Source organism: Carassius gibelio, chromosome A4, assembly GCF_023724105.1.
Source record: "Carassius gibelio isolate Cgi1373 ecotype wild population from Czech Republic chromosome A4, carGib1.2-hapl.c, whole genome shotgun sequence".
Taxonomy (NCBI): Eukaryota; Metazoa; Chordata; class Actinopteri; order Cypriniformes; family Cyprinidae; genus Carassius; species Carassius gibelio.
This window is the reverse complement of record NC_068374.1, coordinates 22064373-22079835: the sequence shown is the minus strand read 5'-3', so window position 1 is coordinate 22079835 and position 15463 is coordinate 22064373. Positions and strand designations below refer to the sequence as shown.

At 39.2% G+C, this 15463-nt stretch overlaps 1 protein-coding gene across 1 annotated transcript in view; it reads left to right on the top strand.

The window, feature by feature from the left end:
* The window catches only part of LOC127972926 (thyrotropin-releasing hormone-degrading ectoenzyme-like), a 113437-nt gene that overhangs the window by 42791 nt on the left and 55183 nt on the right, over window positions 1-15463 (top strand). Inside the window, exon 4 of the mRNA XM_052576933.1 lies at window positions 10357-10511. Within this exon, the coding sequence (XP_052432893.1) occupies window positions 10357-10511 (155 nt within the window). The remainder of the gene's footprint in view (window positions 1-10356; window positions 10512-15463) is intronic.

The window sequence follows — 15463 nt, the reverse complement described above, 5'->3', positions numbered from 1 at the left end:
TGGTCATTATATGCTGCCAGATCTTAGCCTGATTTGGGTCACATATCACTGGACTGGTCTGGGCCACACTCCTCTCATCAACAATCGGCCCTCATGTTGTTTGCCGGATCCCCGCCATCCCGTCATTGCCACACATGGCCCAGCTCTGGCTGAAAGGGTACATGCCAATGCCGGCAGAAGGCCAGCAGTGCCAGATTGAGGCCACATTTGGGCCAAGACCATTTGCTATGTGGGTCTTGAGTGGCAGAGGTCACGTCACAACTTCTTCTGAGATTGGACTGTAGATCTATAGCAGAAAACAGATCAGTTGAGAGGGTGACTGTATGTAATGAAGAAAAATCAACAGCACATGTACGACCAAAACACACTGGCCCACTGGGAATTTCCCCAAATTTCCTTATTTATAATTTTAGAGTGAGCAGGGAAGAGAGAATAAATAAATAAGTCACTCTGTTTTTTTATTTTTTTTTATCCTTGACATGAAAAAGTGAGAAAGTGACAGTTTAAGTTCATGATCAAACAGTCTCAGAAAAGGAAGGAAAAGTTTGTTGCGGAGAGAGGAGGGTGTCTGCACTTATGATGTCAGCTCACACACCTCCCCACAAACACACACTCACACACTATGACACTGTGTGTGTGTGTGTGTGTGTGTGAGAGAGGACAGTATTGACACTTCTGCTTCATGGTTGGTACTTTTTTTCCCCACAGCGTAGTGTGTCAAATCTGCATCCACATATACAAAATCAAAACAATGTGAATATTTCAGTATCTCTGAGACATTTCAAATGCACTGAATGAATCTCCATTGGTTGACACTGACATTCTGAGCACTTGGCAACTAAATTTGTATAGGAAAAAAAAAGATACCCTGTCGCCCCAAGACAGCTAAAATTATATGCTAATATAAATATTTATGTGGCAGAAAGTGGGAGTAAAATTGTGACGCAAAACTAAATTATGACATTATGGGCTTTAGGGAAAAACAAAGTGCTACAGAAGTGTTGAAATGTCCTCTTTAATATTTGAATGATGAACTGCTGATAATAATAAGTAATATCTTCATCTAAGAACAGGTTACTGTCAATTTATTTTCTTTCCCGTATTAAATAGTTAAAAGTATATATTTTTGATTTCCGTATTTAAAATAGTGCTGTTTAATGAGATGAAGAAACTTTAATCTCTATAGTTCAGCTCTCCTAGTCGAGTGTTCATTGGTAACTGAAGTGTCGTGGGTTTGAGAGTCTCTATCATGATTAATCTGATCTCAGATCTGCTCTTGACTGAAGAATCACCAGCAGACACTCGACTCAATGGCTGTTGACGCTCTCACACTGTGTAGGTTACATGGAAATCATTTAATTTGACTTTCAGCAGGATTAAATGTGAAGAAGAATCAGCAATAATTCCCAGAAACAAATCTCACCTGGTTTTGCCTGAATAAATAAGCTGTATTATATGCTGCTGTATTTGTTGTATGTTGTTTCCTCTAATTTCAGCTCTGACATTTAGCCAAAGGTCAACAGTGAGGTTAGGATGGAAACTGTGGAGGGATTCACTAGTTACCCACCGAGTGCTAATGAGGTGCATGTGTTGATTTGGCCGAATGCCAAAATTTAGGGTGTTGAAATCCCTGGAAATCCTCTTGCCTTCAAAACAAACATAAGAGTTTTAATAGTACTGTTTGCTAAGCCACGGCATACAGTAGACATACGCTTAACAAACTCTCTCAAAAAAAAAAAAAAAAATGCTAGCAACCACCTAACAGCCACTCTGAACAACTTAGCATCCACATTATTATTGGAAATTTAAAATCTAGTTTTATCATGTCTAATGGTGGTCAGAACACTCATTTGGCTCTGGTTTGGGTTTTTAAATTAATGTTCAGAGCAAAATAGCAAAATAACAATGCTCGCCTGTTCTCCTCTTGCTACTTTTATTTTGTTGAGGGATTTTAGGCTTATGAATGTTTTAGGCTCAAGACCAAGTGTGGCAGGAATAAAAGAAGAAAGGAAGTTGCTGTGCCATGAGGAAGAGAAATGACGCCGGACAAACAAACAATATGTTGCTTCAACTCGCGTTTTTAACCTAACATGGTTTCCTTTCCATTTCAGGTTTTGACAAAGCCGCACATTGTTTTCATGGACATTTTTAGGATGTACCAGAAGAAAAGCTGCTATTAATTATCGCTACAATATGTTTCCTCCAGCACACTGTTGTGTTTTGGTTTAGACACGCTGCTGTGAAAGACCCTGATGATGCAGTTTAAAAGTTTACTAGAACTGAGGGAATTTTCTGAAATAATTTTTTTCTGTTCAACCGTCCCTCAGCGCTTTGGTAAATATGCTGTGTCTTCCCAGCGGTCTCTGCTGATAATTTCACAGTCACACATATTCAAGTGCAAGTTCACGGCTTTGAATTTATTTTTCTGCTGCTCATACACTTTGCATCCCGGTGTCAGCGCAGCTCCCGGTGTCAGCAGAGAGACAAAAAGTCAAATAACAAGCAGCTTCGCCCTTCCTCCTCTTCTAATTACTGATAAAGATGAATAGCAAATGGAGAGCAGAAAACTGCTGGAGTGTTTCAGGACAATGTCTGTGGCTCACTGATCTGTGTCATAATAATTCCACCCTCCCGCTGCTCTGGTCCGGAATACTATCTCACAGGACCCCAGTAGAAAAAAAAAATGTTTGTGACCCTCCGTTCTGCTCTGGTGCTGCTCTGATTTGTAGCGAGCACCTGAATTTGACCACTTCTCACTGTTATTGCATCTCGCCTTTAAAGACTTCTCTCCATTTCAGCGGCTGTGATTTGTGGATGAGCAGAATGGGCCGCAGACATCATTAGAGAGAGCTGATACTAGCGGGACGCTCCAGCTGGAGCTTTAATAGCACTTATAGTGGTTCACACCGGCTGAAATTGTGATTGATTGTGTTATCAGATTAAGAACGGGAACACTGTGGGTTTGATGGGGTCTATGATGAGAGAGAGACCGGGAATGTGTTACAAGAACGTTCACAGGTGTTGAGTCTGGGAATGAAGCAGCGGCTAAATGGAAAAGGTTATGAAATGCACAGGACGTTACGTTAGATGAATAAAACTCAACTCTATCACTGTGAGAAGACAAATCTTTACAGAAAACTAAGAATGAAAATGAAAAAACAATTCAAAGATCTTGATATAAACTCAAAAATTTCTTATCAAACAAGGACAAATGATGCTGTTCATCTTCACACTCTTATTTCCCATCACGTTTGTGTCTACTTTTATCTCTCATAATGTATTTTCTGAGACTAGCCTAATTAAAACATACCTAAGTACTTTATTAAACTCTGAGCCATAAACCTTTATTGCTTTAGACCGATCCCAAACCATTTTCAGAAATCTACTCTTGAGTATTAAAGCTGCAAAATGGTTTACTGGCGGTCAGTATTAATGAACACCTTCCAGTATTGTAGTCTTGTTGAAGGAAGGAAATGTTGAAATGCAGTTCTGATAGTTTGAGATAACTGAGGGAAAGCGTCTTTAGTGAATGTGAGACGAGCACAGAGCTTCACGTAGATGTAGAGTGAACTGTGTGATAATGAGACGAGCTGAGAGCATCTGTTTGACCCTCTCTGGAGGCTTTTCTCCTCAGGTACCACTGCAGCTCCATGAAGGGCCGCTCTTTTCTGCCCCTCTGCCTGTGTTAAGAGATCAGATGTGAGAGCAGACCGCAGGGCCTCATGGGTGCTGTGGACCGAGAATGAGTCTCTCCACTTTACCATGAACACACTTATAGAGATTTAAATCCACCCCTCTCTCCTCATATACAGTCTCATGAGCTCCTGAGCTTAAGAAAGGTCAGTGTTAGATGAGGGTTGATATTCTGCTTTTCATTATTTCAGACCATTTCAAAAAATAATCTGTGATTTTTGTTGGTTTCTGTAGTTTTGAGTGTCTGTGAAGACAAAGAAAGTCTTGACTGTGACCGGGTATTGACTTCTCTATGCTGCATTGGGAGTTAAAATTCAGTGCTGTTTGAACTGTGTGCAGAAAGAATAAAGTAGACAGACTTTAGGATTTTTTTTTATAAAATCAAGTTTTAGTTTTAGTCAAGTTCTAGGAAGCAAAACCTGAGATCAGCTCAACAAATTCACATAATCCTCAATCATGATTTCACCAGGAAGTCACAGCATGTTATTAATACACATATATTAAAAGAGTAATTTTGGGTCTATGATAATTTATTCAACAGCATGATTCAGTCAAACAGCTTTATACTGAGGTGAAGTTTGTGGCCCAATTAGTCAACAAAACTGCGCCAATTATCCAACTGCAAACCAAGTCTCCACATGCAGAGACATCTAAAGAAAAATCTGCAAAATGGAAAGATAAATATGATAATTAATATCCAGGTGAGAGACTTTAAGGGCTGGAAAAAAATCACATCAAGAGTTCATGATTTAGCTTGGTAGAAAACACTAGAAACTCAACATGAAAGTCCTTTTGATCAGCTGCTGATGAAACTCTCTGAACCTGTTCTATATGCGGACCAGATTCACACCAGCACCACTTACAAATAAAGCACAATTCTGTGTCCTAACAGTTGTCTGTATAATATATTAAAAAAGACAACACGATAGAATCAAAACAGTAAACTCAACTCCGTTTCAGGTGTTTTGTTTATGTTCTTGATGTTATAGCTTTCAGGCCGAACTAATTATATTTTACCAAGTTTAGCAAAGAACTGGAGATACTTTATTTATTTATTTTTCACTTTTATGGGTTTGGTCTTGTATGTATATAATATGACACAGCTTATCAGCATCACCAGAGCACTAATCTGAATTTGACCACTTCTTGTTTAACTCTTATCTGTGCCATTAAACAGAAGAAACAAGACAGAGTTTATAGGATTAACAGCTGAAGTGTGTAAAGCCTGAAGTGCTGACCTCGTTTGTTATTGTCGCTGTTTCTGGGCTGTTGAGATCAACTTTTTAGCTGCTTTAATAGGAGAGATGCTATTCTGTCGGCCATGACCATTTCTATAAGATTTATTCCTAAACAAAGGTCTAATGTTAAAACTGGAGTCTTTTCTTGTGATACGTTTACATTACATTTATTCATTTAGCAGACTCTTTTATCCAAAGCGACTTACAGATGAGGACAATGGAAGCAATCAAAAACAATAAAAAGCAATGATATATAAGTGCTATAAGTCTCAGTTAGCTTAAACGCAGTACACATAGCAAGGGCTTTTAAATAATATAATGAATAAAAAGAAAATATATATAGAAAATAGAAAAATAGATACAAAGTATACACCGTACACAGTAGCTATGTTTCCATCCACCTATTTTTATGTGCATTTTGGATTATCATAAAAAAATAAAAATAAAACCCTGGATGGAAATGCCAAGATGAGCATTAAAAAAATGCACATAAAAAAAAATATGTGCACAACTGTGTAGGATAAGCTTTTTATCCGATAAGAAAATATGTGCATAAATTATGATGGAAACACATTTACAGAATAAATTCCACAATGTGCATTGAAAAAGTCATGTGACTTTGCGCTATGAGATGGGATAAACTGACTAACCAGTGGACCAATCTTTCACAGCATCTATGTTTTGCTTTGGACAAATTTGAAAAGTTTGTCATAAAAAAGTATTTCTGTATAATTATGGTCATACATGACTGCGTTCCCAATCCACCTCTAAAAGCAAGGACCACATTTATTATGTTACGCCTGCTCTCTCTGAAGCGCAAGTAATTTCTTAAATATGAAACTGATTATATTCAGTGGCTTCTCCTAGTTTTCTTAGAGATATTTTGGGCCAGTTTATCGGGAAGTGATGTTTTTGTTCTCTTAGACTCTTTGCATGGAAACAGTGCTTTATTGGCAAATGTTTTCTGCAATATTCAAGTTTTACGCAAAAGTTAAATTTGCATCTTTGGATGGAAGCATAGCAAGTGTGATCAAGATATTATGTCTATACTGTAAAATACAGTGGATCTAAAAAAATCTAGTAAGCATTAACTGAAGTTAGCAATAGGATTATATTTCAGAGTCATTATCATTAATGCTCATTTTTAAGGTTTATTTTAAATGGTCATAATTCCTCAATGAACTTGTCTGTACTGAAGCAGTTGTTTGCGATTAAGTATATCATGGTAAACAGAGTAAACAGATTCATGTATCTTTCGGTTTCTCATTGTTTATTTTTAGTGTATTGAGGATGAATAAGCAGGTTTCTAATGAACGGCCCTTACATCCCCTCACACACAAAACTAGCATCAAAGGAACTAGTGCTGCGCATGTTCATGGACAGCTACTTCAAACACAGATGCCTTGATGATCATTAAGTGTAGTAATCTAATGAAGAAACTTCATGAAGTATTTTCAGTTTTTTGGGGGTTCAGCGTTTCTTCCTGTCAGAGCTCTGTTTTCCCTGAGACAAATACAGTGAGATCACACTGTGATTCATGACAAGATCAGGAGATGTGTGTCCAATAACTGCAGTATAAAAATTGGAAATGTCTTTCCCTGTGGGCAGAGCTGTGCTCCAAGGTGATATGTTAAGGTAATGTGTGAACACAGATTATGTCAAATGTGGTAATTTCTGCTCTTACACTTTTGAAACAAAAGTCTCAGTTTTATTGATTTGAACCAACTAGGTATTAAATTGAAGTGTGTAGCTCTTCCTGAAATACTTGTATATGAATGATGCCTCAAATTATATCTTGTTGGGGAAACCTGTGCTATTACTTAACTATCAAACAGAAAATTGAAGGAGGGACCTGAGTCATGTCTATAAACAAGGAAATCATAAAGACTCGGAGGCTCTTTTGAGAAGAAACAGATAAATAACCAACTAAACCAACCATTAGCAACAGCTTTAGCAACACATATTAACCATAATTCAAAACCTGGAAAAATGGTGAAAAACACATGGGAAGTGATAGAAAATGTCCTGGGAAATCTTGTCGTCATCCTAGAAAATTATTATTTAAAATAAATGTAATTGGGTTTTTCTTAAGCCAAGAATGAACAGTTTACTACTTGCCCAAAACAATTGATGTTAGTAGTAGAAAACGTTTGAACGACCATAAATTGTAACTGGACAGTTTTTGGTCCAAACTTGCGATTGGCAACCAGCTCTTTCTTTTATTTCAGCCAATCTGGAAAATGATCACTGAAAATTTGTGGGAACCCTGAACATGCTAAAACATGTTAAAACGACATACTGAACACAACACCCGTTGCAGCCAGACACATAGATAGACAGACACAGATATGAAGAGAGCAAAATGTAGACGTGCTTATACTCTTTTCTATTTAGCCACTCTATAAACAGACATGTGTATATTTAATCTTTAAGAAATGAACATTATAAGTGTCTGTGCTGAAAGAGAGCAGGTGTGCGCTGACAGACTGAACCCTGATGTGAGCTAAGCCTCATGTTCACTTCCTCCCGCCTTCTTCTGCCGCACTTCCTGTGTCGCCCCAGGAATGCCTGCGCTAAAACAGCCTCAAAGAGCAGCGCAGGTAATACAGACCTCCAGATAGACCTGAACGCTCAGAACTAGACCTCAGGCTGCGTGTGTTTATGTGAAACAGACTGAGGTGTGAGAAATGTGATGAATAATTGCTTTAGTGGAGCTTGTAGAGGTTCTGCTCTCTGAAAACACAAGCTGTTTGTTTATTTTGATCTGGCTGTTTTTCCAGACGCTCTTGTTACTGTGTCCCCTGCTATTCACTGTGCCCCCGTATACACCCCACCTCTGTTTTGTCCCTTCATCTTCCCCCCGCAGATTCCTTCAGCCTCTTTTAATAGCAGATGTTAGAGATTGAATGACAGGGAGAGTTGGAATTTCTCCAACTTTGCATCATCATGGTTTCTGAAATGTTACAGCACTCTGCCAGAAAGAACCTGTTCAATCCAACAAAGTAGAGCTTTATATATCAACTACAGGTATAGTGACTTATAATGACTTTACAGCAGTAAACAACAGAATATATCCACTTTACAAAAATAAAATGACTGTGGATATGCGAGGATATAATTATTGTATCAGGTGGTAATACTGTGGTTATTTTATATATACCATTGTACAAAATTATTACCATATTCATATATGTACTATATTTGTAGAGTACATATGATGTACTATAACAGTTTTGTTCTCCAAATTCAATTAGACGGTGGACATCGTATAAGAGTTAATACATTACCCCATCAGCTTTAGGTCTTCACACCGAGACTCTTGTGGGTTGTGCCAGTAGGTTTCTGTAAGTGACTGTCTTCATGAGTGAGATTCATTCACTCAACTGATTTGTTCCAAATCAATGATTCATTCAGAAACCAATCAGGTAGGAATGAGTCATTGAATCATTAACTCAAACGATTTGTTTATACCAGAGATTAATTGAGTATCTAATCACATATGTGTGAGTAACTGAACTGATTCAAACAACTGTTTCATTTAAATTGCTGATTCATTCAGAAACAAATCAAGTAGGAATGATCCATTGAATCATTCACTCAAACGATTTGTTTAAACCAGTGATTAATTGAGGATGTAATCACATATGAGTGAGTAACTGAACTGATTCAAACAACTGATTCATTTAAATTGCTGATTCATTCAGAAACGAATCAAGTAGGAATGAGTCATTGAATCATCAACTCAAACGATTTGTTTAAACCAGTGATTAATTGAGGATCTAATCACATATGAGTGAGTAACTGAACTGATTCAAACAACTGATTAATTTAAATTGCTGATTCATTCAGAAACTAATCAACTATAAATGAGTAATTGAAACGTTAACACACTGGTTAGTTTTAAAATGCTTCTGCGTTTGGAAATATTTTTGTTAACATAGTAAATGACGATATTGTGTCTACACTATAAGTTCTAAATATTACCCTTTATGTTTATTGATCTGTTGTTAAAAAACAATATCACACTGCTGGTGGTATTTTTCCAGTTGTCATTATACTGTATATTGGGTAAACAACATGCTTCTTTTTCTAATTGATTACGTATACTATTGTATGTGTCATAGAAGGTCATACGCTTGGTAATAATAACAACTTACAGGTTATAGTTTCAGTAATGTCTCTATTTACCTCAAAATATCTTTGTTTCCCTCTCAAAAAGTAGGCTACTGTTAAAGTACATGGATATACTAAAGGCTTATCATATTTGCCTATTGTTTTGGATCTTGTATTTGACGTGGATAGTTTTGGTCTGGTTTTGTATCTTGAAATTTGTGACAGAAGTTGGTTGAGTTGAAGTACATCTCTAATTACCATGGTATTTTTGTCACTGTCTTCAAAAGCATCAGTCGGGGAATTGCAGTATGAGTCTGTATAAAAGCCCAATTAAAAAAGCATCAACATTCTTGTCCGTGAAGAACGTTAAAAACGGCCAATTAAACCTGGACTGTCTGATTCTGATTTACTCTTCAGTCGTTCACCTTTGCCTTGCTGTTTTCATTGTTCTTTGCCTCATGAATGAGCTTGTCACTCCATCATTTCTGCATAAAAGTGAAATGTTAATCATGGGTGAACGTACAATCCTAATGGGGGCTCATCATTATCAGTGAAGCGTCTGACTGCTGCTCACTTTCAACAGTTTTTTTTCCCGCCGTGCAGCCCTGCAGCTTTATCAGTCGCCTTGACGACTGCAGCTTCCTTCCAAAACTCTGCAGCTGCTTTCAGCCCAAACATGCAAACAAGTCACACACACTCACACACACACATACCAGCCCGCCATATAATCATGTTACAGTTTCCAACAGTTCCTCTTCTTCTGTGGCTGATTATAAGATGTGGATTTAACAGCACCAGAGGTTTAACTGCTTCTGTTCTCATTGGCATATGAATGGTTCCTGAGACGGGCTCATGGAGGTGGAGGCGTTTAAAACGTCTGATTCGCTGTCTGCTGTGCCACTGATACACTGACTTGACTAAAGGAGACAGTTTAAATATGTTTGAAGGGAAATATGATAATGGAGTTGCGTGTCTTGTTGCATTACTGTGTCTGGTTTTGAGTTAAAATTCAATGATGTTTAATTTTAACGATTAGATGATAAATATGTTTGATTAAGGGCTAATCCACATTTATATCTAGGATTAGATCTTTTGTTCTATGATGCACAGTTATGTAGTACAGGAGAACATGTGTCTGTTTCAAAACATCATTTACAGATGAGCAAGATGATTCATAAGCAGTGGTTTCTTGGAAAATGTTTGGTTTGATCCAGCTGCTGTGCATTGTATTTGTTTACACTTACTTCTTTTTGCATTGTATCACAATCCTGGTTTCCCATCAATGAGCGTGGATCTTCCTCACTGTGTGCAGATCTCCTGGCAGTGCCAAAGCATCCGTATGCAGCCATGGAGAACTGGGGCCTGAGTGTGTTTGTGGAGCAGAAGATCTTGTTGGATCCTGACGTTTCTTCCTTCTCCTATCAGATGGAGCTCACTATGGTGGTGGTGCACGAGATCTGCCATCAGGTAAAACACATTTACTCGAGTAACATGAGTATGTGAGCTGTTTCATATTGTTTACAGACCCAGTAAAACTCATTGTTGCTGTTTTGAAGATGACAGAACTTCAGATTTATTCATATAGAAGCAGGGTAAATATCAGATGTGTTAATAATAAAATCAAATCAGATTAATTTAGTCCAATTATATCAGTAAATCATTTTTCTGACATCTTGTGTTGTTCGTTTCATGACCACTGAATTACTGTACCTCCATTTAAGATGCACAACTTCAATCAGGCCTGAAAAAAAGACATCTTATCCATATCTGTTCCAGCAGTGACTCAGACCATGATTCAGAAGATCTCTCTTTTAAAACCTGGTGTATTTCTTTTTTAACCTGTATACGCATTACGAGCACTCCTATTTTGACTCAGCATGTCCTGTCAATGCTGTTTAGTGTCCTCTGAGAATCATAAAGCAGCTGTAGAATCCTAATTATATAAAATGTATTGCCGATCAGATCTGTCTTCATCATCTAAAGAAGCCAGTATAGAATTCAGTGAAAGGCAGAAAGAGAGAATCTCCAGGAGTCAGAGAGCAAAAGAGAATGTGAGGATGGTCAGTTGTTGAGTTAAAGAGCAGAACAGCAGCAGATGTAATTGGACAGCTGGAGAATTTGATGCACAGCTCTTATAAAAAGAGCTTCACACATCATGTCTATTGGGATTGTGAAAGTTAAGAAGTCTTTCCTTCATCCCTCTTTCTTTGTCACTCAGTTTTTTCTCTCTATAGAGTGTTTCGCACAACTTTGTTGTGTTAAGGCGAGTGTGATTTCACCAAGTACAACATGTTCCTGGATCAACATCCTAGAACAACATTCCAATCAACCAATCAGAATTGAGATATAACTTTTCAGGCAATATCTGTCTTAGGCTTACAATCATGGTTAGGTGCTTGTGCTTCTATGCTCTTGTTAATCAGCTATCATTTCCGTTTGATTTTAGGAATAAATTATGGGTAGAGTTAGGTTTAGGGGTAGGGATTGGGTTAAGTCTATATTTTTGGACATTAATGTTGTTTCAGGACCATCAAAAGATGTTGATCCAGGAACATGTCTTACATGGCAAAATCACAGCGACCTTGTGTTAAGTAACCTGTTTTATTCTATCTTTGCATTATTGCAGACTATTAGACACAGATCAAACAAGCAGCCTTTTTTTCCTTTCTTTTGGCAATAAAAGGATGTTCCATAAGGGACTTTATGCCCACAAAAGCATCATCATCATGAATTGTAAAGGAAATGTTGAAATTATTCATTGGATGTGCTCATTTTCCACCAGCTTTTGTTTGCAGCTCTTATGTTGCTGAGAACCTTGGATTTTAGTGTCTTTTGTAATGGCGGATTATTTATGAGTGTGTTGGAGATGTTCTGCGCTCTCCAGTATTGTTCTGCTGAATTGCAGCTCTGCATTGTGTTCTAGGTGCTGTTGCTTTGATAAAAAGCTCAATGAGCAGGGCGAAACAGCATGTCTGTAGTTCTTTCCTCTTTTCTTTTCATTTCTTTTCACTTTTTGACTTATTTTTAGGGAGAAGGAAATAAAGGAAAATAATCCCCTCATCTCTCATTTCTGCACAGATAATGTAGCTCCATCTGAACTCACTCTGAACCTTATACAGTAAAACACTCTCACAGGGAGCATGAAATCATGATATTATTTGAGAAACAGCAATAGTTGGAATATTTGATATTTTTAGAGCTGGAATTAATGTGGGCATCCCAGATCAGACTGTTTTCAGCATATAAACCCCTGTTTATGATCAAAAATAATTGAAAAGAAGCAGTAGTGAAGGCTGGTATAATAATATTGACTACTGATGCTGTTTACAAGCAGAAACCTGAAATATTTCCGATTGTCAGCCCTGTGTTTCCATTTTTTTGTGTGTTTTCCTCCCCTTACATGCTCCATGAACCACTTTTATCTTTTTATGTTAAATTATGATTATTTGTTCCAGATGTGCCTAGTTAATTTTCCTCATTTCCCTGTGTGTGTTCCTTGTGTTGAAGAAAATAAAGTTAATCAGTCTAGTCCATCGAACGTTCCTCAGTCAAGCTCACCAGCAGCGGCATTCTAAAGTCAAGCTCGACAGCCATTCTTCAGTCAAGACCTATGACCGTTCCATAGTCAAGCCTGCCAGCTGCTCAGCAGACAGGCCGGCGGACCACTCAGCAGACAGGCCCACCAGCCACTCAGCAGACAAGACTGCCAGTCATGCCTTTGTCAAGCCCGCTGGTTCATCCAGTCTCAAGCCTGCAGACCACGCCTTTTACCCCTAACCAACTGCGGAATCTGAGGAGGAAAAGGCTGTTGGCTCTAGCCTCTAGATCCACTCCAGTGTCGGCAACAGCCCCAGAGCTCACTCCAGTGTTGGCCCCCATGTCTAGCCCAAAGAGGGTCCCTGTCCCCGAGTTTAGCCCAGAGAGGGCTCCAGTCCTCAAGTTTAGCCCAGAGAGGGTCCCTGTCCCCGAGTTTAGCAAAGACAGGGCTCCAGTCCCTGAGTCTAGCCCAGAGATAGCTCCAGTCCTCAAGTTTAGCCCAGAGAGGGTCCCTGTCCCCGAGTTCAGCCCAGAGAGGGCTCCAGTCCCTGAGTCTAGACCAGAGAGGGCTCCAGTTCTCAAGTTTAGCCCAGAGAGGGTCCCTGTCCCTGAGTTTAGCCCAGAGAGGGCTCCAGTCCCTGAGTCTAGCCCAGAGAGGGCTCCAGTTCTCAAGTTTAGCCCAGAGAGGGTCCCTGTTCCCGAGTTCAGCCCAGAGTGGGCTCCAGTCCCTGAGTCTAGACCAGAAAGGGCTCCAGTCCTCAAGTTTAGCCCAGAGAGGGTCCCTGTCCCCGAGTTCAGCCCAGAGAGGGCTCCAGTCCCTGAGTCTAGCCCAGAGAGGGCTCCAGTTCTCAAGTTTATCCCAGAGAGGGTCCCTGTTCCCGAGTTTAGCCCAGAGATGGTTCAAGTCCCAGAGTTTAGCCCAGTGATGGTTCCAGTCCCCGAGTTTAGACCGTTTTTCACCGGTCGTAGAGGTCGGGCAGAGTTCAAAGGCTCTGCCATGGCCTCCTGAACTGTCTGCTCCGCATGGCCTCCTGAACTGTCGGTTACGCCATGTTCTCCTTAACTGTCTATTCGACCTTGGCCTCCTGAACTGTCTGCTCTGCCATGGCCTCCTGTACTATATGCTCAGCCATGGTTCCCAAAGCTGCCTGCTCCAACATGGCCTCCTGAACTGTTGGCTCCTTCATGGCCTCCTGAACTGTCTGCTCCACCAAGGCCTACTGAACTGTTTGCACCGCCATGGCCTCCTAGTCTGCCTGCTCCACCATTGCTTCCTAATCTTCCTGCTCTGCCATGGCACCACAAACTGCCTGTTCCGTCATGGCTCCTTAATCTGCCTGATTCGTCATGGCACCACAAACTGCCTGATCCATGGTACGGCATGCCAACCCACCGTGGACACGCTTTCCAGGAGTGGGGAGTAATGCCATCCCTGTTATTCCAAGTTTTGTATTTTCCTTCCCTCACGTGCTCCATGATCCAGTTTTCCCTCATGTTAAATTATCATGATTTGTTGAAAGTCTAGTTAATTATCATAATTTCACTGTGTACTTAAGTTCTAGTCGGTTCAGTCTGTCTCTGTCAGATCTTTAAATGTCATCTTCATGTGATACATGTGTGTTCCCTTGTGTTGAAAAAAATTAAGTGTATTATGTTTCTGGATCTCCTGCGTCTCTGCACTCCTCCATCTACTTGATTCTACACAGTATGCACATCATCACACCAACACTGTCCTGCAGTGCATTAATGTCCCCGCCAATTTATGTATTTGTACAGAGCACTGTAACGTTGAAATCTAGTGTTTGTGCTTCAAAAATGATATTGGCAGTTAGTTTGTAATTATTATATTCAAACACTAATAAGTTTGTAGTACTATTATGTAATTAGAACTATAATACTATTATAGTCTTTTGACTAAAATGTACTGTACTTTGTTTATTTCTATTACCTTTTGTACTGTATTGTATACTTTTTAATAAAAACAGTATACAGTTTACAGCGTAGACTGTTTTAGATTTGTATAACATGATTCATATGGAAACATCCGATAGTAAAAAAAGAAGTTAGAATGAAGGTCCACCCCTAAACCTAGCTGTCATGAGATCATACAAATTCGGATGAATCAGCCACCAATCCGCTGAACTTAAAATAGTTACAAACTCCCAAGAGAGTGAGTTAATGCTGACTTAAGATGTCAGATTAAACACTGAAATCATGTAGTCAGGCCAAATTAGCTTGTATGCGTGTGAGAGTACAGTAGGTGTGCTTATTTACAGTATAAATGAGAAAAAGACAAACAGAGACAGAGAGTAAAAGACAGAGATTTCCACTGCAGGCTCTTTCACCCTTTTGTATCACAGTTCTCTGGAGCTTCTGCTCATCTTTATGTTTTTAATTAAGACATCATTTTTCTTTTCATATTTTTCTTTTTTCTCTGCTTATGTCTCATGAGAATTATTGTCATATAGATTTAAATAGCACACTGCTAACTGTTTTCCAGTATAGAGAGTGTCAGAGTGGGTGGGGCCTAGTCTTTCCTGACATATTGATTGATACATTCATTGTGAATGCATTAAATCAGTCCTCATCCAGCGCTTATTCTGTCATATATCAAAAGGTCTGTCTGTGCTCTATTAACTCGAGCTGGTGGCAAAGTGCCGGCATCTGATAAATCACATTTGGATCTCGTCACTTGCGCCGACTGCCTGCAGAGAATTGATTAGTGGACGACAGACTCTGTTTGCTATTGTATAAGTTTATCCTTTGGCTTTCTGGGTCTCATGACCTACTCTCTCTCTCTATATATATACTGGCTCATTTTAATGTCAAATACTGTAGCAGTGGATTGTGAGCAGACTTGCCCCCACCAGCGATGAGGTTTA